This window comes from Elgaria multicarinata, chromosome 19 (assembly GCF_023053635.1).
Source record: "Elgaria multicarinata webbii isolate HBS135686 ecotype San Diego chromosome 19, rElgMul1.1.pri, whole genome shotgun sequence".
Taxonomy (NCBI): domain Eukaryota; kingdom Metazoa; phylum Chordata; class Lepidosauria; order Squamata; family Anguidae; genus Elgaria; species Elgaria multicarinata.
The window spans coordinates 18419233-18446866 of NC_086189.1; the positions used below are offsets into that span (position 1 = coordinate 18419233).

Consider the following 27634-nt stretch of genomic DNA (forward strand, 5'->3'; position numbering starts at 1 on the left):
ATGGCGGCCGGCCACCTCCAGCAGGTGAGGAAGAGGTCCAGAGTTCTGGTTTCTGTCAGGTTCTAGCTTCTGGGCATCTGCTGAAGTCCCATCTCTTCACACCGACGTATCCCTGAAATTTGATCCCACCAGCTGCGGCCTGCAGCGTGCAGCGGGGTGTGCCGCTTAACTGCTGAGGAGCATTGATGGATGGTTTGGGCAGTTCCCTTGTTATGTTTCGGTGTTGGTTTGGTGTACACCGCCTGGATAGCTCTGTATGTAAATATTATTATTTATTATTATTATTAATAATAATAATAATAATAAACAGGTGCATTGTCAACTGCTTTGTATGGAGTCAAACCACGGATCCATCTAGCGCAGTATTGTCGTAGGGTGACCCTATGGAAAGGAGGACTGGGCTCTTGTATCTTTTACCAGTTGCATAGAAAAGGGAATTTCAGCAGGTGTTCTTTGTATGCACGCAGCACTTGGAGAAATTCCCTCTTCACCACAACCATTAAAGCTGCAGGGGCCCTGCCCTCTTGACCAGATGCAAAAGAGGGCAGGGCTCCTGCAGCTTTAACTGCTGTGATGAAAGAAGGGATTTCACCAGGTGCTGCAGGTGTGAAAAGGACACCTGCTGAAATTCCCTGTTCTATACACTCATAGGGTCACCCTAAATTGTTGACAGTGACCAGTGGCCAAATCCAGACCTCTAGAGTTCCCCAAATTGCCACCCTCGTTCTCCCCCACCCCCCATGATTGGTAGTTCCCATTTTTTTGCAGTTTTCTGCACCTGATTCTAAGAGTTTGAAAAGCCTTCTCCTAATTTACTGGCAGGAAGAGTGAAAGTGAAAATATGTGGTGGTGGTGGGTCACTCCTTTCCCCTTGAGGTGGAGGCCATTTTTCTTTGGGGAAAGGAGTGGGAGGTAGCATCTCCGAAAGCCATGCTTGCCTCTTAACCATTTGGAGCGTCATGACTCCAACTGTAAAGAGCTCCCTTAAGCAACTGAAGAGAGTTGTGAAATCCAGGCAAGCCCGTCATTTGGAAAGCAGCCAAGAGCCTTGCGGCTTAACACATTCATCATGCCCAGCGGGGGAGACAGGTGAGTCTGCTGTGGCGAAAACCACTAACGGTCTTTGTGGCACCTTTAAAGCTTTCACCGACAGCAGCAAGCGTATATACCCCAGTTGCTGGGGAATGTGGGTGGGAGGGTGCTGTTGCACCGCGTCCTGCTTTGGGGTCCCTGGTCGACAGCTGTGTTTGGCCGCTGCGTGAACAGGGTGCTGGACTAGATGGACCCTCGGTCTGATCCAGCCGCAGGGCTCTTTGTACGTTCTTATGACACTGCGTAGCTCAAATTCACAGATTTAGTTACACGTGAAGCGGATGTAAACTGTTGCTGTCAGAGGGAATTGAAATGCAAAACGTACAAACGGTGACTGTTAGAGCAGTACAACAATGGAACCAGTGACCTAGGGAGGTGGTGGGCTCTCCCACACTAGAGGCCTTCAAGAGGCAGCTGGACAAGCATCTGTCGGGGATGCTTTAGGGTGGATTCCTGCATTGAGCTGGGGGTTGGACTCGATGGCCTTGTAGGCCCCTTCCAACTCTGCTATTCTATGATTCCATGATAATTGCTTTAACAGTCGCCTTTCACAACTCATTGTTGGGTGATATCACAGACATCATTGCTACAGTGAGTGGATTAAAATATTTTGTTTTGTTTTGTTTTGTTTTTAAAAACACACACCTACCCTCGTCCTTATTCAAACCACAGGAGAGAGAGTTGAATCTCCTGATGAATTGTACTTCAGTGTTGCTATCGCGATATCTGTTGACTGATACCAACAATGTTGCATTGATACCTGTCTTTGAAATCCCTTGTTCGAGAATGGGCATCTTAAGGTCACTGGTCAAGTGTCCTAAGACATTGATTATGACCGAAGCTTTTGTGGATCATCGCCCACCAAATGCACAAAATGCTATTTTCGTCAGTTCCCCTCTATTTCTGTGTGGGTGTCCTTTGATTGAACTTTTTTTCCCAACAAGAATTTCAGAGTTGCATTTATACCCCTTGTATCTCTCTCTCTGGAAAAACTAAGAACGCAATTGTTTGCTCTGAATTTGGATTTGACTGGGGTGACTAGCTGCCATAAAGAAATTCTCCTCCTATTTGGCATGATCTTTTCCTGTTTGTTTAACAGGATGCAATTAATGGTTGTGTTTCTCTCTCTCTGGATATTTGATCATTTGTATCTAGGTTATTTTTGTATTGGGTCCCTTCCTGTTTCAGCACCCTTGATTCCTCTGTTTTGATTTTCCATTATCTCCTTCTTGATTACCAGTTAGCCTGTATTTCTGTGAATATTTCTCCAGCTCATGAGGACTAGCAACTTGAGAGATTCACTAGGTGGTTGGATGAGTACCGTGTTTAGAACTATAATGGTTCTATGAGTAGGGAAACTGCCAGTACTTAATTTATGTTGGAATCACTCCTGTGTGGGCTGGACATTCCTAGAGGACAAAGCTAGTATATCTTGGTAACCAGCTTTGGAAAAACGAAAATATCATTAGGAAACAAAGCCGAGGTTAATTACAAGTTGGTTGCGTATTTGGCTGTCAGAAGCTTTCTGTGCCTTGTTGTTTGCGTCTGTTAGGAAATGTCCTTGCGTTGTGTGGAGATTTTCCCTCTCCTTTGGTTTTCCCCACTTGCTGGAACCGCCAAATCTCCCTACATCATACTACAGTTTATTAAATAATCTTGGTGTCAAATGAGAATTTATTTCTGGGCTTGGCATGATTCCCAGGGGGGGGGTCTCAGTTAGGAAACGTTAGCCCTCCTCTTCCTTCCACGCTGTGACACACACACTCACACACTCACACCCCCAAATTCCCCTTCCCACACAACCATGAAGCTTAGAACAAATGCTGATGGACTCTTTCCCTCTATGCTTAATTGCACATTTGGTGAGACAAGGCCTTCTCGGTGGCTGCTCCCTAGCTGCGGAACCCTCTGCCACTTCACTGGCTTTCCGTCAACAGGCAAAGAGCTTTTCATTCAAGCAGTCCTTCGGTGTACAAGTGGCTCTGTTGGCGTGATGGTTTTTATTCTGCGAGTGTGGTGTGTTTTCATTGCATTTTTGATATGTTTGATCCATTACTGTTTTGATCAAGTTTTCTTTGTGGTTGTAAGGTACCCAGAGTGCCGTTTTCCTTGGGAGAAAGGCGGAGTGCAAATCAAATGGGTCAATAAATGGGTTTGGGGCGATTTTGCTCCTGGAAGGACAGGGAGAAAATTGTGTGGAAGACGACAAGAGGCAGGCCAATTGGTTATAATTTAAGAGAAACTGGTGATTTGGGATCACCTGGGATGGGAGCAAATGATTGCACCATTTATTTTATTTGAGGTTATTTGGATGCAAATGTGAGCGGCTGGCATGGCCTCCTGTGAAAATTAAACAAATCCTAGTTGTGATTTCTAAATTTGCATATAGATTTGCATATGCTGATTTTATGGTGATTTGTGTCCTAAGGGTCGGGAGTTCCCAAATCTTTTAAGTATCCAGCAACTCCCCTGGAAGCAGGGAAAGTGTGTGTGTGTGTGTGTGTGTTGGAGAGAGAACTGTATAGATTTGAACCCAAATCTCTCTCGCACCACACTAGTTCCTCCTAAAATGACCTCTTCCAAACCAACGTTCTTTGTCCTCCTGTTGCATGCTGGGCAAACAGACTCCCCTGAATTTGTCCCACCCCGAGTTAATATTTAGCTCAAACATTTGAGGCTGGGCGATTGTTATTCCGCGGCCGAAATCTTTGGATTTCCCCCGCTTTGGGCCTTTGGCTGAATTCCCGGTCTTCTTAGTCATCGGGCGAGAACTTCCTGCCTCCAAGGATATTCAATGGAAGCCACCGTGTCTAATTTCCGGTTCTTGTCAGCCGAACCTTTTTGAGGGGCATGAATTCTCCATGGATTTCCTGGCTCGGCTACTTTTTGAGCAGCAATTTTCTTTCTGCCTTTTCTGAGGCATGAAAGCCAAGGCAAGTGGAGCCTGCCGGAAAATGTTGCAGCGTGGAATGCTCCATTTTGGGATGCCAGCCAGCCCTTTACCAGGGTACTCTGTTCCAGGGTCTCGAACATGGTGTCCAACACAGTCTCCCACAATACACCTCTCATGACACACCCACCAGGCTTCCTACCTTTCCTGGTCCTTATTTTATTTCTCTCTCTCTCTTTTAAATTAATTATAAATAACCAAGGGGCTAGCGTGCTGCAAAATGAAGTTCTTCCATCCAGCGTCATCTTTATTTGGATTCAACAGTTGCCTTGGTTTTAGGTTTTTGGGCAAGTGACTTTTTCTTTCGATCTCACCACTTTGCCTCCTAGGGAATGAATGTTCCATGACAAGCCGTGGCAGCCATTTTGTGAATGAGCCACCGTGGCAGCCATTTTGTGAGTGTACCCATGACACTTCCTCAAAATTCCACCCGCCCCAAAAGGTTGAGAAACCTGGGCATGTTTTTCTACTCACCCCCGCAAGGGTCAGTCAGCATTTCATATCCACTGTCTTGTCTACCTCTCCTATACAGCAGGGGTGTCGAACCTCTCTCTGCTTGAGGACCAATTCCATTTCAGAGAAGCTCTCGGGGGCCACATTCCAGCAATGGGCGGGGCCAAAGCCAAAAGAGGCGGGGCTAAAATACCAGCATAGAGTAGCTTAAAGCTCTAATTGCCAGTAACTAAGCCTTAAGGGAGGCATTTCAACATTCTAGAATGGGGCAGGGGAGTGTACAAAAGCCCAGAAACACCAAATGATCTTGCGGGGGGAGGGGAGGGGAGGGGTTACATGGTCATCTTGGAAAAAGGGCCTGATTTTTGCCTTCTCTAAAGCTTAGATTTAGCCCACAGGCCTGATGTTCAACACCCTTCCTGCCTGTTTCTCAGTGGCCCCATTTCTGCTCCATTTCCATCAGCCCGCCTCGCTCGAGTTTGCTATTAAGAGGCAGCGCTAACGCTGACGAAGCTCTGCAGGCTTTCTTTCGCAGTGACAAAAAACACCCGACGAGACGCGGGTTGTCGCCACCTCCCTTGCCAAAGTGGCTTTTGCTCCCTGCCGGATTCGTGCCGCTTCAGGTAACGCTCTCTTCCGAATCGGACCGGTTGTAGGGAAGCCGTCTCCATCCGCTGAGCAACAGGGGAAACCTCATGGGTCCGGGAGCCCAGCAGAAACTGGAGGCGGAGACGGAGCGCCTTCGTCAGGCCATTCAGAAAGAGATGAAAATCAAGGAAGGGGCCGAAAACCTGCGCCGGGTGACCACGGACAAAAAGAACCTGGTTCACGTAACGAACATCCTGAAATCATCCAGCCGCAGACTTGAGCAGCTGCAGTCGGAGCTCCGGGAACTCAACGCCCGAATCGTGGCCACCGAGAAAGAGGGCGGCAAGACAGGTGTGGCTTAAAAACCGGCCAAACAAGCCCCTCCCCCCAAAAGCCCCAAACCTGTACAGTTCCCAGAATGCCTTGCAGGGGGAAGGCATGATGACAATGGGATTGGTTTAAAAGCAGGTTACTCTTACGGGACAGATGCACCCTGGTCTGAAGGTCTTCTAGCCATCAGGGCTGAGTAGAAGCCCCGGACCAGGGATTTGAACCCCTTTCAGCCTGAGGGCCGAATTTCATTTTGGGGGTGTGGCCAATGGCAAAAGGGGAGGGGTTAAAGGCAAAGGGGCAAGGCCCAAGAGACCAGCATATTTCAGCTCCAAGGCCATGGGAGAGGCATTTCAAACTTTGGGAAAATGCGCGAAAGCTGGGAACTACCCAATGGTGGGTGGGCAGAGCAAAGGGTATAGGGCAGCCTTCCTCAACCTGGGGCGCTCCAGATGTGTTGGACTACAACTCCCAGAATGGGAGATGCAGTCCAACACATCTGGAGCGCCCCAGGTTGAGGAAGGCTGGTATAGGGGACGTGGCCAGATTTGCCATCTGGGCGGGCCGTATCTGGCCCCAGAGCCTGCGTTCTGCACCCTGCTTGTGATCTTCCCAAGGGTATTAAGTCAGCCACGGCAGCTCCCACAGGGCTACTATTATGTCATTACAGATGCCAGTGCGTCCCCTGAGCCCTGCCTGGGGGAAAGGATCCTGAACCCGGCGCCGAGGAGGATTGACCAGCTGAAGAGGCAGCTTCACGTGGAGACAAAGGTGAAGCAGGGAGCCGAGAACCTGATCCAGATGTATTCCGACACGCCAAAGGTGAGCTGGGACCTGCGATGGATCAAGAGCCGAGTGGGTGGGGGGGTTAGTGACAGCTTTAACCCTTCCCCGCCAGTATGGGCCCGATCCGGTTCACACGCGCGCACCACATCTGCAATTTCTGTTGCAAAATTGTGGCCTGTCAAGCCAGTGTATCAGTACTTTGCAATAAAAATCGCAGGCCTCCCAATCTGGATGGGGTCCATAGCAGAGAATGAAAGGACTAAAGGCTCCTTAAACATCCCCCCCTCCCCACACTGCGGTCCCGATCTAGATCAGGGGACCCGTGCCTACTCTAGAGTAAAAATGGAGGCGGGGAGAGATGTAGCTGCTAGAGGCAGATTTAAAGGACGTCTATTTTGAAGCCGGGGGCGGAGAAATGCAAAGGAAGGTTGTTGCGTCCCGTGCTCTTGTGCGCCCCCTGCAGCATCAAACTGGAAGTGCATAACACACGCACACACACACCCGCCTGGATCTCATTATGGGTGCTAAGCAGTGGTGTAGCGGAGGCAGGGCTCTCAAGGGACGCAGCCCTGGGACATTTTTATTAGCAGGGTCTCTGACATCATCTGCCACCTCCCTCGGAATTTCCTGTCCCCTTTAAACTTAGCTGCCAGCTAAGTGGCCCGCAGGGGCGGAGGAATGAATCTTCCCAGACACAATATCTTGTTCCCTGTGGTTCCACAAAGACCTGCTGCTGGTGGAGACGAAACTGGTTTGTTGATACAGGCTGACGCAGCTGCCTGCCATTTTGGGGTGTGATTGTCAAGGTGAGCATCTGCGCTTTAGAACGGATCGTGACCCTAGTGGTGCTAGGATGCTGTTCTGGAGCTCTCGGCAGAATGTGACTGACCTGTTTCTCAGAACGCTCCTACTTTCGATGGGAGGCAAACGACGAGGCTTGCTAAGTAATCTACAAAGCTTTTATTAAGCAGTAAACGCCTCTTCTACCTGAATAGAGTCTAATTCCTTGGAAACGTCCCCTTAGGCAAAACTATGCAAACTAAGCAAGACAATTGTCCATTCAAGAAGAAGAAGAAGAAGCTACTTCTCAAAATGCTTGTCACTTCAGAGCGCTTGGTGCGGTGGTAGGTTCTGGTGTAATCTCTCCGACTTTCTCACGCCTTCTTTTCGCGCCGTGCTTTTCAGCTTCCGGTGGACCCTAGCATCAGCTAGCTTGTTGGGGCGCTCTCCGCTGGAAGGAGGGTCACTTCCCGCTGAGTGTGTAGGATTTGGCCTTGAGGAGATAAGCGCTGGAGAGGGCTGACTCCCAGCTGGGGAATCGCCCGTGAGAGCTTCCTCCTCCACTGGTACAGGCTGGCTTGTGTCTGGCGCTGCGCCTTCTAGTTCTGAATCTGATTCTGATTGATTACCTGAAACACCTTCTCCCAAAACAGGGGCAGTAGGGTTAGACATGACAGTCCTCAATCTCTCTCTCTGTCTCTCCCTCCTTGCCAGGAACGGAAGCTGCTGGCCACTGCTCAACAGATGCTCCAGGACAGTAAGACCAAGATAGAGTTGGTCCGCGTGCAGATCGCGAAGATGTCTCAATCCGTCGGGGGCACAGAAGGTGCAGCGGAGCTGGCAGGTACGAGTTGCTGTGAGCGTTGGCTGAGCGACGCATCAAGAGGTGTACAAAATGATGCCTGGCGTGGAGAAACTGGATAAGGAGACATTTCCCTCCCTCTCTCATCCTACTAGAACCCAACGGGGTCATATCCCATAAAGCTGATTGGAGATTCAAGACAGATCGAAGGAAGGATTTCTTCACACGGTGTAGAATTAAACTTTGGAATGTGCTAACAAAAGATGCAGTGATGGCCACCCATTTGAAAAGGGGGGTTGGATAAATTCCTGGAAGAGGAGAAGGCTCTCCATGGCTACAAGTCCTGAGGGCTATGGGCTACCTCCAGTATCAGAGGCATTAAGCCTATACACACCAGTTGCTGGGGAACATGGGTGGGAGGGTGCTGTTGCACCGTGTCCTGCTCATGGGTCCCTGGTCGACTGCTGGTTGGCTGCTGTGTGAACAGAATGCTGGACTAGATGGACCCTTGGTCTGATTCAGCCAGCGCTCACCACAATTCCTCCAACCACAGATCGCTTTTCTACATTCCACCCCCACCCCCATTCTAAAAGTCTGAATTGCCTCTCCGAAGACGGTAAAAGCTTTATGCTACAATCTGCCAGTATTTTGGCCCCGCCCCTTTTGCTTTCGGGCCCGCCCACCTCTGGAACACGCCCCCTCCGAGAGCTTCTTTGAAATGGAAACCAGCCCTCAGGCTGAAAGAGGTTCTCCACCCCTGCAATAAGGCCGAAGAACGCGCTTTTTCACCGAAACAATAACTCAGCCAAGGTTCTCAAGGTACCAAATTCGATGCACCAATCTCAAATGTCAGCCTTCTCCAGTTTGTTTGCGCAGTTTCAGGGAATCCACAATTCCCCCCCGCCCCCCCATGATTCATCTGTGATTTCAGCAGGAAATGGAGCCCCGGTCAATCTTCTGGAACTGCGTCTCGAAGAGCTACGGCACCGCCTGGGCATCGAGGCCGCGGTGGCTGAAGGGGCCAAAAATGTGGTAAAGCTGCTTGGAGGACGGCAGCTGCAGGACAGGAAGATGTTGGCTGAGGTAGGCAGGCTGGTCCCGGGACCACGAAAGGGATTCTATGGCCAGGGACAGGGGAGGCAGTGCTAATTTAGGATAATCCAATAATAATAATAATAATAATAATAATAATAATAATAATAATAATAATAATAAACACACACCTCATTGACGTAGCAATACCTAATGACAAAAATGTCAGAAAGGAAGAGGAAAAGAGAGAAAAATCTACACTCGCCATGGAAGTTAAAGAACTATGACAACAGGAAAAGGGTACAATTATTCCATTAGCCACATCAGTCAACGGCATCACATCAAATTTCATTATAGAAAACCTTCAGAAACTGGGCCTACCAAAACACATCTATACCCACCTCCAGAAAGCAGGCATACTTAAAGCATGTTCAATAGTCAGGAAGTCCCTGAACCAGTAAAAGACAGCATGACTTAGCAAAGCCCGTCGGGTCTATCTAGAAAAAAACGCCATGAGTGAGAAAAGAAAAATAAATAAATAAATAAATAAAATCTGGCACCCTCCTGAGCCTTCTCTGTTCCCGCAGAGCTTAGCTGCAGCTCTCTGGGAGCACCCAAGCCTGCCCTTGGGCCAAGCATCTTCCCTTCTTGTGTTCCAGGCGCAGGTGTGCCTGCAAGAATCCTCACAGAAGATTGATCTGCTGCGGCTCTCGCTCGAAGACCTTCTTGGCCAACTCTCGCCCGGTCACCCAAAACGGGAGCTCATCAAGCAGGAGATCGAGAACACTTTCTCTCTGGGAGCTCGGCCTGGAAACGGGCCGCCACTCACCTCTTTGATCAAGCCTACCGCTCTTACAGGTAACCTTGACTTAGTTTAGGCTCAGATCCTAAGCAGAAGAGTCCACCTGCCTGGATTCCATAAATTGCCCCACCCCCTTTCCCCTGGCTCCACCCATTTCCACAACCACCATTCTTATGGTTTCCCAGCTTTTGTGCCATTTCCCCATGCCCCCTGCATCCGGAAAGGTTAAAAGACCCTCCTCACTTGCCCACCTGTGAGAGTAGTCAGGTGGGCGACTGCACAGGACAGGGCCTTCTCTGCGGTGGCCCCACCAGTCGAGGCTGATGGCTCCAATTCCGGTGGGGCTGTGAATCCATTCTGGGTTTCAGTCACAACCTGCCGGAACTCTGAAGAAGCAGTCCAAAGTGCTAAACCCCATCTCCAAACTAGGTCCAGCACCTTGGTTTGCTGCTTTAGATTTCTGGTGGGTTCTGACTGAGACCCAGAGCGGGTTCACAGCTCCACTGAAATCGGAGCCGTCAGTTTCCACAGCTCTGGAATAAGTTGCTGTCCTCCATCCTTGCTGGCTTTTAAGAAGGCCTTGAAAAGACGTGATTTTACTCTGGCCTTCTCCTAATAAGGTTGCTGTTCCTGTAGCTGTGTTAATTGCTGTGTTTTGTGGTTGGTTTTATTGCTGCTTTTATTGCTTGGTGTTTAATGTTTTTATTGTGTTTTTATTGCTCTGAATATTATGCCGATTTTATGTGCTTTATTGCTGTAAACGACCCTAAAAGGCAGCCAAGAAATATTATAAGTACATACAAACATTCATAAATAACTGTCTCTGCTATGGCTCAGTTACTAGCAGGAAGACTTTTGAGCTCCAATAGGCTAGTACTTTGGCTCCGCCCACAGCTGGAACGCGGCCCCCGAGCACTTATCTGCAAGGTTCCGCACCTCTGCACTAAGTGGAGGGTTTGGCTCAGGTATCTAAGATGCCTATACGTTTTGCTTGAAACGTTTCACTGCTCGTGGTTCCTCTCCTTCTCCAACCTCCCTCAGGCACGCTGGAGGTTCGATTGCTGGGCTGTCAGGACCTCTTGGAAAGGGTCCCCGGCCGTTCTCGAGTGGCCAGTGCAACGCCCATCTACAGCAGCCCTGGCGACCTGAAGTCCTTGACCCGCACGTTGGTGGGTGTCAGCGGCCCCGGGAAACATTTCCGGAAGGAGGAACTCTGCAGTGAGTGGTAGGACCCTCTGTTGGGTTCCTTGTCAGGGGCTTTTTGAAGGTTGGGGAGAATAGCAACAGCAACAATTCTTTATCCATTTATTTATTACATGTCTAACCATGCCCATTAGCTAAAGCTCTCTGGGTGTTTTGTGGAAAAAATAGGATTACAGTCATTATAATTGCAATATTACGTTCTTATTATATTACGTTGCTATATTATAATTGTTATTGTTGTTATCATGTGGGGTCCTGTGATAGCACAGGGTATATGAGTGGTTTACATAAATGGATCATAAATAAATAAGGTGTTATTACCATTATAATTTTATACATTTCTTAGACGCCCTTCTAAAAGGAAAAGACTCAACCAACTCCCAGCAGACCTGTGGGATGGGTGTTTTCCAGGATTGCTGCTATTCCGGCACTGGCTGGCGATGCCATGTTGTGGGGGTTTCTGCAAGGGTGATGGCGGAAGGGAACTTCACGCCCTTGCGTTTGCAGAAGGGACAGCCTCTCTGTGGGTTGCATACTTGCTTTGTATGCAAACGGCCTCCTTTCTTCTCTTCCTTCCTTCTTTCTTTCTTTCTTTCTTTCTTTCTTTCTCCCTTTCTCCCTTTCTCCTCCTCCTCCCTCCTTCTTCCTTCTACTACTACTACAACAACATTCTTATCCTGCCATTTTTCCTCTTGCAAAGAACCTAAGGTGGCTTGCATCCTCCTCCTCCTCCTCTCCATTTTATCCTCACAACAACCCTGTGAGGTAGGTTATGACAGGAGCCAGGGACCCCAGGCCAAAGTTCCTGGGTCAGTTTGTGCCACCCGACATCCTGTCATGGCTTAATTTACCCCCAAGGAGCTTAAAACAAACCACGGATTATGCGAGGGTTATTTAACCCTCAAGTTGTCCCCACTGGCCGGGGCTCGCACATTCCTAATGGTGGCCGTCGCACGCCACGACTCCTTTGTGTCATGAAAACCAGGTCACCCAGCTTCATGGCCGAACGGGGACTAGAACCTGGATCTCCCAAGACCCAGTCCAACACGCTAACTGGTAAACCATGCTCGCAGCTTCTGGCGTTCCTCTGATTTTACAAATCAGGTCGTAAGTGGGATGCATTTGCAACTACAGGATTCTTGGCATTCTGTTGCATGATGACTTACTCTAGCTTGGGTGTTTGGGCTGGGGACTTATGGCTGGGATCTCCCCCAAATGCACCTTGGCACTTATAAGAGCTATGGTGTTGTCCTTCTTTTCTCCCATGGCGCAGGTGAGGTCCTTGCCGTTCTCAAGGTAGACAACAAGGTGTTTGGCCAGACAATCTGGGGACCCGTCCGTAGCCAATCCTGGGACCAAACGTTTATCATCGAATTGGATCGAGTAAGTGTGTGTGTCTTTCTAGAACCTAGAAATGTGTACTTTTTGGTCTCCTTCCCCCCCCTCCCCCCCCCCCAAAAAAAAACAGTGGTCAATTTGGAGGTGTATTACGAGCCGGGTTCTCAAGGAGGGTCCATAAATTGCAGGCAGCAACATTGATCCAGATCAGCAAACCAGTTCTAGTGGTTTTGATCTCTACCAGGACTTTGGTAAAGCTAATGGAACTTTGAGTGCAATCCTGTGCCTGTTTAGACAGGAAAAAAGTCCTGGTTGTTGTAGGACTTTTTTCTGTCTATACAGGCATAAGATTGCACCCTTAATGGTCCATTCCAGTGCTGCGGCATTTTGAGAGCCATGTCATGGGCGCTCTCAGAAGATGGCTGCCGTGGGGGCGGCTTGCCTGTTCATAAAATGGCCGCCGTCAAACCAGGCATATTACATCAACATCGGCCCTATCAGCAATAAGGGAAGAACACCCTGCTAAATTGAAGAGTCAAAGCTAAAATTTGGAAGATTGCAGAGCTTCGAATGTTGATGTCTTGGTATCCTGAATTGTGACAAACAGCCATGGCAGAAAAATGGCTGTCCCAACTGAAATTAGCTAAAGGACGAAACATCTGACTTCTATAAAACACAGCAATCTACCAATCAGGGACATATATAACAGTGTTTCTTCAGACTATGGAAAAGAGATTAAATTTAATATGTTATGGTGAAGATTTATAAAGAAAAACTCCAGGCAGCTAATTGATTCCACTTATATCTTGTTATGTAAGGTAATGGGCGAAATACTATAGAGACACTGCCATGGTGGGCGTGGCCGGTCACAGAACCCCCGGATCTCAGAAAGTTAATGGTGCAGCTGAAAGGCAACGTCGCTTGTCCGAGAATCTTCAGTACGAGGCAGAGAGCTGTTTTCGGAACCCAAATTAAAATGGCGCAGGTGGACACCAAGAGAGGTGTCTGTGGGACGTTGTTTCAGCGGCAAATTGGAGGCTAGAAGTTCTAGTATTCTTCCCTTTCTTTGCAGTCCCGAGAGTTGGAAATCTCCATTTATTGGCACGACTGGAGAGGACTTTGTGCGGTGAAGTTCTTACGCCTGGACGATTTCCTGGATAACGAACGCCGCGGCATGGCCATTCCCCTCGAACCCCAAGGGATACTCTTTGCAGAGGTAACGGTTTTATTTAAACTAGCCAACGGATCTGGATTCGTGCGGGTTGGATTCGCTCTTCGTTTGATACAGGAAAGGCTTTCAGCAAAATTAGAGTTGGGCGCATTGTGCCAACTCATCTGAGTTGAAGCCAAGCTCTGTTGGCACCCATTGGCGTGGCCCCAATCCTGGTGCAGCCAATAAAACGTGTTTGTCCTTATCCGCTACCAAGCAACAAAATGAAACATGTTCAAGGAAAAGTAGGTGTGTAAAAACAATGTTAATATATATATTGATGTTTCACAAAAAGGACTGTATTCAACATTAGTTCTCTTTAGAGTAGACCCATTGCAAGGAATAGGAGTTATGTATGACTAGCTTCCATCCCATTTATTTCAATGGTTCTGCTGCTCTAAGTAGGTGCAAAAGAGGGGGAACGTTCGTGGAGTGTCTCTACACTAAGGGGAACTCGTGTTGCTAACCCGGGGCTTTTGTGCTTCCTGCCTTTTTTTGCACGATTGCTATGGGCTACCATGTGGTTTGAATACTTCCCCTCCGTTCCTGTCCATTGAGACAGCACCACCTAGTGGCAGAAGATCCCACTTTTCCAGATATTACTACATTAAAAGTGGTTCTTTTCTTGGATGAGAGTCAAGCTCCAGGACGTTTCCCTCACTTCCCTCCGTTTATCCCGTTTTCAAAAAGATTGGAGGTAACGTGGAAAGAATGTTATTTCAATCTAGCGGCTGTGTGAAATGCCAGCACAGCACTCTAATGCCAGCGCCATCTAGTGGCTGTAAATTGAAAAAGACGGAAACATATAGAACTTGCTGAGGAAGGACTTTCCTCGATTCAAACCACGTGTCCGCCAGCCGTGTAAAGGAGCCTGTTGTAATCCTGCAAGAAACCAAAAGCAGAAAGCCCTGGGTTTTTTGCTTACTGTAGAGAAGCTCAAGATTTTCTGGAGACAAACCACGTGCTCTACCACTGGCTGTATACAAAGCCTCTATACCAGCCTTCCTCAACCTGGGGCGCTCCAGATGTGTTGGACTACAACTCCCAGAATGCCCCAGACAGCTGCTGGGGCATTCTGGGAGATGCAGTCCAACACATCTGGAGCGCCCCAGGTTGAGGAAGGCTGCTCTATACAAAGCTCAACCGCTGGCCTTTCCTCCCAAGAAAACCTGCCATTTTGAAGGAGTCTTTTTTCTGTCTCTACCCACCCACCCACCCACCCAACCCGCCATTCCTCTGCAGGTAACTTTCAGCAACCCGGTCCTGGAGCCGCGGTCCAAACTGCAGCGGCAGAAACGCATTTTCCCCAAACTAAAAGGTAAGGGGGCTGGAGAACCGCACTGGCAGGGGATCCTATGTGCCAACGGTTGATATTTCTTAGGGAGGGCATCATGGCATATTTCCCCCCATCCTTTGGAAGACCGAACAGCCGCTTGACAGCAATGAAGGCAGGGCTTCCTCAGAAACGGATTGTGGGAAGCGAGATGCCCGGGTCCTTTCCCTGCCAAGCGGGGCTTTTGAGAGCGACTAGGGGTCCCCAGCTTGGTGTCCGTGGAGACCCATTTGCCCGAAGACACCTCTCTTTGCGTCCGCCGGGATCCCTGCCTCTCTTGATGCTTTTTTTATTACTTAAGAGGGTTTTTTAATTAAAAAAAATAGTAACTAGGAGACTGGCTTGCTCCCAAGCAAGGTGCTGCCCTCAAGCGCCATGTTGATTTGGGTTTCAAAGAGTGATTTTGTGTTTTGGTGCTCCGATTTCACCTCTGCTTTGGACTTTGGTTCTCTGGACAAGTGACTTCCTTTTAGCCTCACCGGTTTGCTTGGTGAGGGAGAAGTCTTCGTATTAGTACTAATATTAGAATTAGTATTACATTTATATTCCTCCTTTTTTTTCCTCTTGCAAGGAATCCTTAGGCAGTGCTCATGACCCTCCTCCTATCCATTTTTCCTCACAACAACCCTGTGAGGTAGATTAGACTGAGTGTCGGTGACTGTCCAAGGCAGACCATCAAAGTGTCCCCGATCCTCCTCTGTTTCACTTTATCCTCACACAACAACCCTGTGAGGTAGGTTAGGCCAAGCCCTACTCCAACACCCTAACTGTCACACCGTACTTCCTCTCAGGGTTGTTGTGACGATATTTCGTAGACTCCTTTCTCAAGAAAGAGACTCACAGCAACTTACAGCAAAATTAAGATGTACCAAATTTGAAAGAGAGGCAACAATTTTCCACTAAAAGACCACCCCATAAAAGCCAGAGTGGTGTAGTGGTTAGAGTGTTGTATTGTGACTCAGGAGACCTGGGTTCAAGTCTCCCCATGCCAGTCGCTGACTCTCAGCCTAATCTACCTCTCAGGGTTGTTGTGAAGATAAAATGAGGAATTAGGAGGACCATGTAAGTCACCTTGTGTTCCCTTGCAACAGGGGGGAAAGGCAGGATAGAAACATAATAAATAACTCAATATACGATGAAAGCATCAGTGACAACCTTATATTGTTCAATGAATGCTTTAAAGAGCCCCTGTTTCAAAAGTCCCGTCAGCTGTTGAGTCTTGCTTTTCTGCAGGCAAAGAGTTTCTCCGCGCTTCTCAGATGAATATCAACATTGCTGCCTGGGGGCGGCTGATGCTGAGCCTCCTGCCCCCTTGCAATTCCCTGAACACTCTGAGCCCTCCACTCCGGATTTCCGTGTGTACAGACAACCCCCCTGCGGCCCGTTCTCAGAGTCGGGTTGATCCGGGGGCCAGGTAAACCACATTAGTTGCAAACAACTCTAAATACACGCCTGTCTGTTGTGTTTCTCAGAAAACTCCTGCTTTCGATGGGAGGCAAATGACGAAGCCTGCTAGGTAATCCACAAAGCTTTTATTAAGCAACTAACGTCTCTTCCACCTATAGAGAGTCTAACCTCTTGGAAACATCCCCCTAGGCAAAACTATGCAAACTAAGTGAGACAATTGTCCGATCAAGGAGAACAGGAAGCCTTTTCCCAAACACCCGTAACTTCAGAGAGCCTGGTGTGGAGGCAGGTTCTGGTGCAATGCTAGCCGGACTGACTTTCTCACGCCTTCCTTCCACCCCGTGCGTTTTAGCTTCTGGCGGACGCTAGCATCAACTAGCTTGTTGGGACGCTCACCTCCGGAAGAAGGCTCACTTCCCCCTGAGTGTGTAGGATTTGGCCTTGAGGAGATAAGCTCTGGAGAGGGCTGACTCCCAGCTGGGGAATCGCCCGTGAGACCTTCCTCCCCTCTGGTACAGGCTGGCTGGTGTCTGGTGCTGCATCTCCTAGTTCTGAATCTGATTGATTACCTGAAACACCTTCTCCCGAAACAGAGGCAGTAGGGTTAGACATGACACTGTCCACCCTCCCAACCCCATTTCTTTTAGCATGAAATGCATATCTGGGGCAGGAGGATATAGAACTTTAAAATGCAAGAGATGTTTCCTGGTAGAAAGAAAAGAAAGTCATCCCTGCCCAATGAAAGGAGGCGGGTGGCTGTTAAAAACAGGGCTTCTTTTTTGGGGTGGGTGGGTGTTGGTACCTCTGTTGTAGAATGCCCTTCCCAGAGAGGCCCTCCTGGGACCGATGCTATGGTCTTTTCCGTGCCAGGTGAAATCCTTTCCCTTTTCCCTTTTGCTTTTAAATGTGTTATTTCTTGTGTTTTTACTCTGGTTTGATTCCTTTTGAAAGCAGGTTTTATTTTTATTTTCTCATGTTGTGCTTTTTTAAGGTTTAATATATTTATATGTATATATATGTATTAACCACCCAGAGAGCTTTGGTTATTGGGTGGTATATAATTATAAATAACAATACATAATAATTACTATCAATAACGAAGAATGATAACTAATAACGTTAACTGATAACAATAACAGATAACTAATTGGTAACTATAACTGACAATGCTAACTGATAATAACTAATTATGATAAGTAATTACAGTTACTAATTGATACAAGCTGATAATAATTGATCACAATTAATTGACAACAATTAATTGATATTAACAGGAACTGATAATGGTATCTGATAATTAATTGATAACAGTGACTGACAATAGCTGATAATAACTAATTGAAAACTGTAACTGACAATGAAAACTGTTAATAACTAAGTGATAATAGCTAATAGAGAATGGAAACTGACAAGGATAACTGATAAGTGAGAAATAACCCTGACAAAAGTAACTGATGAGCTGATAATAACTAATTCGTAATAACCGACAAAGGTAACTAATAAGAATAAATTATAATTAATCTGATAACTAATTATAACTTATTGGTAATAACTGATAACTCATTGATATTATTAACAATGCATTAAGAATTAATAACAATGATAAAGGGAGGTAAGCGTACTAAAAGCCAGGAGAGAGAAGCAGCAAACCTATTTCGGAAACACAGAAAGGTCCATTTCGATCTGTATTGACCGGTTTGCCTGCGGTTCTCTAAGAATCAAACGGTCCCCCTTTTCCAGCCCTGTCTGGAGACGCCGGTGCCGGAACCCTTGGACTTCCTGCGTGCAAAGCAAGGCGTCTGCCACCGGGCTCCGGTTTTCCCTCCCTACCCTCTTTCTGGTCCTGTATCGAACGTTCGATCTCTGCCTGAAGAACCGAGAGGGAGAGACGGGTTTTTAAAAAAGACATTTCCCCCCCTGTGCAGCAGCTATCCGGCAGCTAAGCTGAGCTTTGACGGAGAAGCCCCTCCCAAGCCGCCGCGCCTCTTTCTTGAACCTTCCCCCCAAAAGCCGGCGCGCTCTCCTGTGGATTTTGGGGTAAGCCTTCAAAGGGTGGCGTGGTGTGGTACCTGGGGCACTTTCTGTAGGACTCCGACAGCCCCGTTTGACATCCTGAGGTCTCCCCCCCCCCCACTTCCCTATTTAGAATCTGAAAAGGCTGCATGTAGATGAACAGACCCATAGTTTGCAAGTGCCGACCCAGGATGCTGCCAGGTGAGTACCAAATTGGGAGAGGTGGAGGGGCGCGGGATTCATCTTCAGCATCTTCTCCATCTTCCTCCTTTTCTGCAGTGCTTTAGAATACTCAATACATTTCCTCTTTACCGTGTTAGAATCCTGACACCAGGGGAACCTTACCTTTCTGGATGGGCGGCGCTCTCACAAAATGGCTGCCGTTGGGGGAGGGGCTTGCACATTCTTAAAACAGCTCCCCCCCCTCTCTGACTCTCTTCATTAAAGGACCATCTCTCGGGTATTAACTGCTCTCAGAGGTGGGCAAGTGAGAAGGCTCTCTTTGGCTGATACGGGTGATGTCAGTCCTTCCAGTAATTCGGTCACTTGGCGTGAAGCTGGCTGGGGCATTCTGAGAGTTGTAGTCCAACACATCTGGAGCTCCCCAGGTTGAGGAAGGCTGCTCTAGAGTTTCTTTGGCAACCTTTCATGGAAAACCACCACACAGTTCTCAATCGGAGCCCTTCAATTTTAACTCCATCTTTTGCCTTTCTTATATTTCCTTACTTTCGGGCACCCTTTTCCGAATTTTGCTGTGATCTGTTATCTTCCTCGTGCGCCTCAGCATTTTGCCATGATCACCTTCCTCGTGTGCTTCAGTTGTTTCTCCCTTCAACTCTCCGGTCCCATTCTAGCTGTTCTTTCATTTTTGTTTCCTTTGTGTTTTGCTTTTCCTCCCTAAAGACGTTTCTCCAGTCTCACTTTCACATGTGCACACACCTTTTTTAATGGTGTGCTGCTTTTAATGATGCACTGGTTTTAAACATTTGAATTAGTTGTATGTATTTTGTGGTGTTTTTATTTGTGTTGTACCCCGCCTTGATCCAGAGGGAGAGGCGGGTAACAAATAAATTATTATTATTATTATTATTATTATTATTATTATTATTATTATTATTCATCATCATCTCCTTTGCTTGGGGTTGGCGTGCCAATCCTTTCTCCTCACTGCTTTTTGCCTGAACGCAGTGTTTTCTCTGCCAACAGGAGGAGAAGGGCTGTCCGGTTGGAGGATTTCTCTTGTATAGCCATGCTGGGACGCGGGCACTTTGGAAAGGTAGAGCCTGAGAATAGGACCTTGTGTCTGCCGACCGTCCGGTAGGACACGAAGGTCTAACACCAACCCTTTCTTTCCACCTCGGAACATTCTCAAGCGCAAGCCAGGAGTTCACAGGACCAAACTAGACGTAAAGTTAATTGTGGGAATACAATTAACAGGAATAGATTGAAAGGAAGCTCGTGAAAGTAAGAGGTTCAAGTCCAGGGGTCTGACGTGTGATGTATGTTTCGTTTTTGGAATGGAGGCTTTTCAATCTTGCTCTGTCCTTCTCCAAAATGAAATGCTTGGTGACTCGATCTGACGCAGGGTCTGCAAATTATTTCTGCATGCATGTGCGCCTTTTGTAATGCTGGTTGGAGAAAGGGGTATAGAATCCTAGAATAGCAGAGTTGGAAGGGGCCTCTAAAGCCATCGAGTCCAACCCCCTGCTCAATGCGGGAATCCACCTTAAAGCATCCCTGACAGAGGGCTGTCCAGCTGCCTCTTGAAGGCCTCCAGGGTGGGAGAGCCCATTTTTCCAAACTATGGTTGCTAAGTACTCCAGGCCAGATTTCTGTACAGGAATGCAGCTGTCAGATTTTTCCTTGGCTTGCAATTGCACAGCAACTTTTGAACAGAGACGGGGAACTATAGACGGGTGTTCTTCCTTTTAGTCGGGGAAGCAGTGTGTGGGCAAATCCCCCAAAAACGAAGGCCTTTTAAGTTTCCTGGAACATTCGATTGTTGTCTTTCAGGTGTTGCTAGCTCAGCATAAGGTGACAGGGAAGTTGTTCGCCATCAAAGCCCTGAAGAAACATGAAATCATTAGCCGGGATGATATGGACAGGTGAGTCTTTGCCCCGAAATGGCACGGCAAATGATGGCTGGAGGAGATTTCTAATGAAGAGTGGATCTGTCGTGGTGTAGTGGAGGCAGGTCCCAGAGGGACACAACCCTGGGACTTCTTTTATTAGCAAGGACACTGAAGTCATCTGCTGCTTTTCTCAGGCCTTGCTGTTCCCTCGGAGCTTAGCTGTAATCTTCACGGCAGCTCGAGGAAAATGACTTTTGAGCCAGTTTGTTCCTGAATGGGCAATAAAGGCCCTTTAGCTTTATGAACAAAGCGGACAAAAAACCATGCCGTTTTGGACTCCCCTTGAGGGAGTGCCTGTACTTCAAAATTCACCACTACGCCACAGCTGATTCCTTGGGGAAAAGAGGAACGTGTTTCCGACTGGGCCTAGAAATCTCTATGCTTTCCCTCCTAGACTACATATTGCCCTTCTTTTACTTCTTTCTAAAAAGCTGGTTTCTAGTCCTCATGGGTCTCGGGAGAAATGCAAAAGCCAAATAGGGAGGGGGGGAAAACCCTTCCGTTTGTTCTTCCTTCGCTCGTGTAAATTCCCCCACCCCACCCCACCCACCTGACATTTCCTTCTAACTTCTCCCTGGCAGCTTGAATTGCGAGAAGCGCATCTTCGAAGTGGTCAACTCCTCCAGCCACCCTTTCCTGGTGAACATGGCCGCTTGCTTTCAGACGACGAGCCACGCGTGTTTTGTGATGGATTATGCCCCGGGCGGCGACCTCATGATGCGCATTTGCGCCGATAACTTCCCGGAGCACGTGACGCGGTGAGCCCTTAAGAGGATTGCATCCTTAAGGATGCAATTCTAGGCATGTTTAGACAGAAAAGAACGGGCTTAACATTTCCCTGCATGCCCCTGGAGCATGCAGAGAGCTGTAGTCCTGTTTTCCTGTTTAAACATGAAAAGGATTGCGCCTTAAATATTATGAGAACATATGCAGGTTGCTTTTTAGCAAACAAAGTAGTAAAGCGAGTAATGAATAAATAACAGCCGGGCTGGATCCCATGATAGGCTTGTCTTTCGGGTCCCCAAGGTGGCACCCGTGGGCACCGCAAATCCAGACTGAGGCGTCCACTGGGTTCTTTTCCTTCTCTGCAACTGGACGGAGCGATTTCCCTGTTCCCGTCCACAGGTGCCGGAATTTTCAGACTCTCCCCGGGGGCCCGGAGGGAGAAAGAAGCAGCGACGGAGCGGAGCGAATCCAAGCGGAACCTGCAAAGAAATGTTGGCGGCATCCCTTTACCTCCTAGAAAAAGATGTCCCTGTTTACGGTGCCTCCCTGCCCCACAACGTTCTTTTCCAGTGGATGCTCAGCCTTTCGTGGCCACTTAGCATGCTCATCCCAGGCCACGGGCATTTTCCGCAATCTTATTACTTCTGGAAACATCACGATTTCCTGAGTACGCTGATCTCTCCCTCTTAATTTTGCAGTGGACCCATTTGGGTTACATTTCTGTCGGCACGTGCCACTTGAGCACAGCATTAGAGGGACTGATGTGCTCCAGTTTGGCGTCATTTGCATCATTTCTTTGCTTAGTGAAGAATTTGGATTTCTTTCGCATAGATGGGTTGCGGGGCAGGGCGGAGGAAGGGACTTGGACCCAGGATCCTTACAACTTTGGCTGCTGCAGCTGTGTTCATGTTTAACTTGGATTCCCCCTGTTGTTCTAAGAACTGGATCTCCTTTTCATAGCTTCTACTCTGCCTGCGTTGTCTTGGGACTCCAGTTCTTACACGAGAAGATGATCATTTACAGGTAAGGCATTTGAATCGCCCGCGAGAGGCAAGACCTGTGGGAAGCTCGCAAACAGGACATGAGTGCAACAGCACCCTCCTGCCCATGTTCCCCAGCAACTGGTGCCTCTGCTACTGGAGGTGGCGCGTAGCCGTCAAGACTAATAACCACTGATAGCTTCCTGCGCCGTAAATTTTGGCCCCATCCTCTTTTAAAGTCATTCAAATCAGCGGCCATCACTGCACTTTGCCGTAGCGAATTCCGCACTCTAATTCTGTGCCGTGTGAAGAGTGCGGAGCGTGGAGACGTGACCTGTGCACATAGGTGACCTGGATCGCTCCTCCTTCTCCGTCTGCAGGGATCTGAAGATGGACAACCTTCTCTTAGATGCAGAGGGCTTTGTGAAGATTGGCGATTTTGGCCTTTGCAAGGAAGGTGAGTGACTTGGGCCATGCTTGCAATCATGGGCGTTGCTAAGCGTAGGCCGACAGGGCCTGGGGCCCGAAACTATTCCCTAGTGCCCCGGCTCAGTTCCCCAGAGCCTTGAATGTCTATCAATGCCTTTGGAAGTTGTTTTTTACTTAGCTTAATTGCCATGCAGGGGGTGATTTTCAAAGGGTGGGTGGGGTTGCAGCTTGCAGCACACACACACACACACACACACCAATCTTCTCCTGCATAGCAATAAAACCAATATCACACACACACCCCATTGGTTTGGGTTGATCTGAGACAGGGCACAAATTTATTTATTTATTTATTTATTTATTTATTGCATTTATATACCGCCCCATAGCCGAAGCTCTCTGGGCGGTTTACAAAAGTTAAAAACAGTGGACATTAAAAAGCATACAAAAATTTAAAACCATCAAAAGCATAAAAACAACAGTATCCATTTAAAAACAACAGTTCTGGGTTCCGTTAAAAACAAACATACTCAGCATATGTTGTTAAATGCCTGGGAGAAGAGAAAAGTCTGGACCTGGCGCCGAAAAGATAACAATGTTGGCGCCAGGCGAGCCAACCCTAATTGAAGAATTTATTTTCTTCGAGACAATTTGGAATTGAAATGGGTTTGGCTGGCTTGATCTTCTGTGAAATTTAAATGAAACCTAGTCATTATCTCTACATTAACATATATAGAGATGTCAATTAGCATATGCAGATGTGTGTCCTATGGGCCTAGGCGCTGGATCTTTTCTGCAACTCACCAACAGAATGAAATTTAATAGGGATAAATGCCAAGTTCTACATTTAGGAGATAGAAACCAAAGGCACAGTTACAAGATGGGGGATACTTGGCTCAGCAATACTACAAACGAGAAGGATCTTGGAATTGTTGTAGATGGCAAGCTGAATATGAGCCAACAGTGCAATATGTCTGCAAGAAAGGCAAATGCTATTTTGGGCTGCATTAATAGAAGTATAGCTTCCAAATCACGGGAGGTACTGGTTCCTCTCTATTCGGCCCTGGTTAGGCCTCATCTAGAGTATTGCGTCCAGTTCTGGGCTCCACAATTCAAGAAGGACGCAGACAAGCTGGAGCGTGTTCAGAGAAGGGCAACCAGGATGATCAGGGGTCTGGAAACAAAGCCCTATGAAGAGAGACTGAAAGAACTGGGCATGTTGAGCCTGGAGAAGAGAAGATTGAGGGGAGAGATGAGAGCACTCTTCAAATACTTGAAAGGTTGTCACACAGAGGAGCGCCAGGATCTCTTCTCGATCCTCCCAGAGTGCAGGACACGGAATAACGGGCTCAAGTTACAGGAAGCCAGATTCCAGCTGGACATCAGGAAAAACTTCCTGACTGTTAGAGCAGTATGACAATGGAACCAGTGACCTAGGGAGGTGGTGGGCTCTCCCACACTAGAAGCCTTCAAGAGGCAGCTGGACAACCCTCTGTCAGGGATGCTTTAGGGTGGATTCCTGCAATGAGAAAGGGGTTGGACTCGATGGCGTTGTAGGCCCCTTCCAACTCTGCTGTTCTATGATTCTATGATTTGCGGCAGTAGGGAAGTTGCTCAGCTTATTTACGAGCCAATCCAACACGAACCACCACTAACAAAATGTGAATTGGTTGTTCTGACTTCATTTCCCAGGTGTAGTAAGACGATTGGTCTCTTTTTCTCCCCCTGCAGGGATAGGTTTTGGTGACCGGACCAACACCTTCTGTGGCACCCCGGAATTCCTGGCTCCAGAGGTCTTGACGGATCCTTCGTACACCCGAGCGGTAGATTGGTGGGGCCTCGGCGTGCTAATTTTCGAGATGCTGGTTGGGGAGGTGAGTGAAGCTGTCCCAATGAACTGGGCCTCGTGGGCAGGATTCTTGGAGGGGGTGTTCTTAAGTATGCAGCCAGAGCCGATAGGCGTAGCTACGAGGTCTGCGAAAGGACCGACGAGGGAGAGAGCCACGAATTACGTCAGCAGATAGGAGAAGAGGAGATTCTCAATTTCCTAGAAATGCTTCAAGAAAACCGACGAATGTCTGAAATCTTTCACCGCTCCTCTTTCTCCACAAATGTCCTGAAAAATCTTACTGATACCGAACTACACTACAGTTCGGAACAGAGGAAGTATCAGTAATATTTTTCAAAACACACGCGGAGACAGACGAGTCTTTCCATAACGCGCCGGGCTTATTTAAAGAAGTTCGGGTATTAACAAGCTCCTGGCCTCCTCCCAGGCCCCATTCCCTGGGGAGAACGAAGAGGAGGTTTTTGACAGCATCATCAATGAAGATGTCCGTTACCCACGATTCCTCTCTTCAAACACGACCACCATAATGCGTAAGGTACGTTCCTGGGATCGCGTGAAAACGAGGAGCTTCACTTGCGTGAACGCCTGCTTCAGCTGTGCAGAGAGGGCGACTGTGGCGACCCCCATTGTTTCAGCTGGGCTGGAGCAGCTAGTCTTCATGGAGGACTACGACTCATGCCTAGACACATCTGCGGGTCTCTCCTGCTGTTTTGCCCTTCCGCACTCACAGTCTGCTAGCCCAGGGGTCCCCAACTTTTGGGGGTTGGCGGGGCACATTTGGGGGACTCGTGGGTGCTCTCACAAAATGGCTGTCATGGGGTTGGGGTTGCCCATTGACAAAATGGCTGCCATGGCTGGTCACAAAACACTCATTTCCCACAAGGCAAAACGGGGAGGCTAAAAGGAAAATAACTTGTCCAAGGCAGAAATGGTGGTGTCTGACCTCTGAAACGCAGAACTATGATTTTGAACCCATTTAAGATGGTGCTGAGGGCAGCCCTTTGATTTGTGGCGTGGCAGCCTCCCAGCTGAAAAATACTTAACTGAAGAAATCTTAAGAGCTAAGATAAAAATCAGGAAGGGAAAGGAGTTCAGACGCGCACGGAGACCATGTGGCAGACCCAGTTGGAGAGGCGGGCCAGTTCTCTCGTCTGCTTTTCCGCTTCATCCTTCGGGTCCATTTTTGTGTGTTTATCTGTTCTTGCAGCTTCTCCAAAAATGTCCAGAGCGTCGCCTTGGAGCAGGTGTGGGGGATGCGGAAGAAATTAAAAACCAGCCCTTTTTCCAGGTAAAGGAGGCTGCTATCAACACACACACACACACACACACACGCTTCTTGAGGGGAATCGCTGTCCTTTGATCCGATTGCTGCTTTAGTCCAAAGACTTGGTTGGAAGGTCCGACATGCCTTTCTGCATCCGAAGCTAAGCTGATGGAGTCCGGCCTAGACAGGGGTGGGGAATTGCTGAGTGGCTGTCCAGGAGCTGTCCAGAACATTTTGGAGGAAGAGCGGCACACGGATCTCAGGAAAGGGGGCACTGCTCAGTGTAGAGTGGGGGTGTCCAACCTCTTTCAGTCCGAGGGCTGGATTCAGTACCAGAAAAGCTCTCGGGGGCCGTGTTCCAATGGTGGGCGGGGCAAAGGGGTCAGGGCCCCAAATGTGAAAAATGCCCTTTTTAGCTCAAAGCTCTTCATGCCAGTAACTCAGCCTTAGGAGAGGCAGTTTGACCATTTCACATTGGGGTGTGTGTGTGCAAAAGTGGGCGTGAGGCCAAGGAAGGGCTGGATTTGGATCCGAAGTGGGCCAAATTTGGACCCCCGGGGCAGGGCGGATTTCACCATGCGCCTGAGATTTGACACTCCTGTTTTAGAGGTACATACTTCGAACCTGGAACTTCCTACATATGATTCTTGCAACGCCATTTAACTGTTAAAGGCTGTTTGAGAAAGAGTGGAAGGGACGACATGGGCGTCTGCTCAGGACGAGGCAGGACTCAAGTGCACCAGCCAGGATGGCCCAATGGTCGTGGATGATGTGGGTCAGGGTCGGCATGGTGCCGGTGGCCCACACCCAAGCTGGGGCCCACTGGCAAGAACCCCCCGGAGTTGCTCCTCCTCTGCCCCCTTGCAACCTGCTCGTTCATCTGCCTGTTGCAAGCAGGTGAGAGGAGGAGGAGTCACAGCAACTGCTGACAAGGGCGGTGAGAAAAGAGAGTCATTGGTGGGGGGCCATGGAGGGGGTCTTGCCTGCGAGCCCTGGAGTAAGCTCTGCTAGGAAATAGGTTCGGGGACCCAAGGAAATGGATTCGGGGACCCAGGGAAATGGATTCGGGGACCCAGGGAAATGGATTTGGGGACCCAGGGGAATTGATTTGGGACGTAACCATAGCAATACTGCCTACGTCCACAGGACAGTGACAATAAATTAAAGCAATGGCAGCAAAGGAACAAGGATGTCCATCGCTCCCCCTTTTTCTTCTTAAAGGGAAATGGGGAATGGATCAGATCTTGCCCCAGGGCCCTCCAAAACCTGGGGCCAGTGCTGATGGGAGTTGTAGTCCATGAACATCAGAAGGGCCACCGGGTCCTTGGCCTTAGAAAGCTAGCGAGACGAGAGCCCCCAGCTGCCACTTGGATGGACAGATGTGTCCCAGCTGTTCCCTCGCTTCTTTCATTTCCAGGAGGTCGACTGGGCTGCCCTCTTTGCCAGGAGGGTGGCGCCCCCTTTTGTGCCACGCTGGCGAGGAGCCACCGACATCAGCAACTTCGACAAGGACTTCACCTCCCAGAAGGCCATCTTGACTCCTGTGGATTACCTCCCGCCTCTTACTGTAGCCGATCAGGCCAGGTTCAAGGACTTTGACTTCGTCTCCAAACGCCTCCTAGAGGTCTGAATTTGGGGTAGGGCGTCGAGAGTCCACTCATTTTCCCACTTCGGAAGATGACGCTGCCAAGCACCGCTGTCGTCGTTGTTTTTTCAAAGCTCAGTATATGAAACCTTGCAGGAAACGGCGTGGATGTTTCCAGCGTGGATACTGACAGCAAAGCGTTCTTGCCAGGAAAACGTTCCCCTCCCCAAGGCCCTCGGGGTCTTGGGATGTGCTTGGAGCAGATTCCGGTTTTTTCTTCAGCTCAGAAGTGGGCCACTTGCAATGATGAAAAATGTGATTTCACTCTGATCCAGGAACCACTTAAGATGTGACACGATGGTGGAGGGGCAGGAAGTACAAGGTGCCCGAACTTCCTGTTCACTTCACGCCTCCGTCTTGCCCGAAATAGAACTCTCTTTTTTTTTTTTTTTGCGTCTTCCCCACCCAAGAAATGAATGAGTGCCAGATTTCAGGGACGGTTTGAACGTTTCTCTCGCGTTTGGGAGATGCAAAAGCCCCGTTTTAGGTG

At 48.5% G+C, this 27634-nt stretch overlaps 1 protein-coding gene across 1 annotated transcript; it reads left to right on the forward strand.

Annotated features, from left to right (window-relative positions):
- PKN3 (protein kinase N3) lies at positions 1-27129 on the forward strand. The gene is made up of 22 exons (XM_063144991.1): positions 1-24; positions 5152-5434; positions 6084-6235; positions 7694-7805; positions 8713-8864; positions 9473-9671; positions 10657-10833; positions 12092-12201; positions 13229-13372; positions 14609-14684; positions 15933-16113; positions 18032-18143; positions 18253-18320; positions 19326-19395; positions 20133-20224; positions 20833-21009; positions 21938-22000; positions 22338-22414; positions 24118-24260; positions 24663-24770; positions 25443-25523; positions 26917-27129. The coding sequence occupies exons 1-22, from the start codon at positions 1-3 to the stop codon at positions 27127-27129; spliced, it is 2814 nt and encodes a 937-aa protein (XP_063001061.1).
- Positions 27130-27634: the final 505 nt, after the last annotated feature.

Coding starts and splice junctions, on each gene's coding strand:
- PKN3 (XM_063144991.1), top strand. CDS start 1: ATGGCGGCCGGCCACCTCCAGCAG. Junction 8,865..9,472: donor ACAGGAAGATGTTGGCTGAG/GTAGGCAGGCTG, acceptor CTTGTGTTCCAG/GCGCAGGTGTGCCTGCAAGA. Junction 20,225..20,832: donor AGCCGGGATGATATGGACAG/GTGAGTCTTTGC, acceptor TCTCCCTGGCAG/CTTGAATTGCGAGAAGCGCA.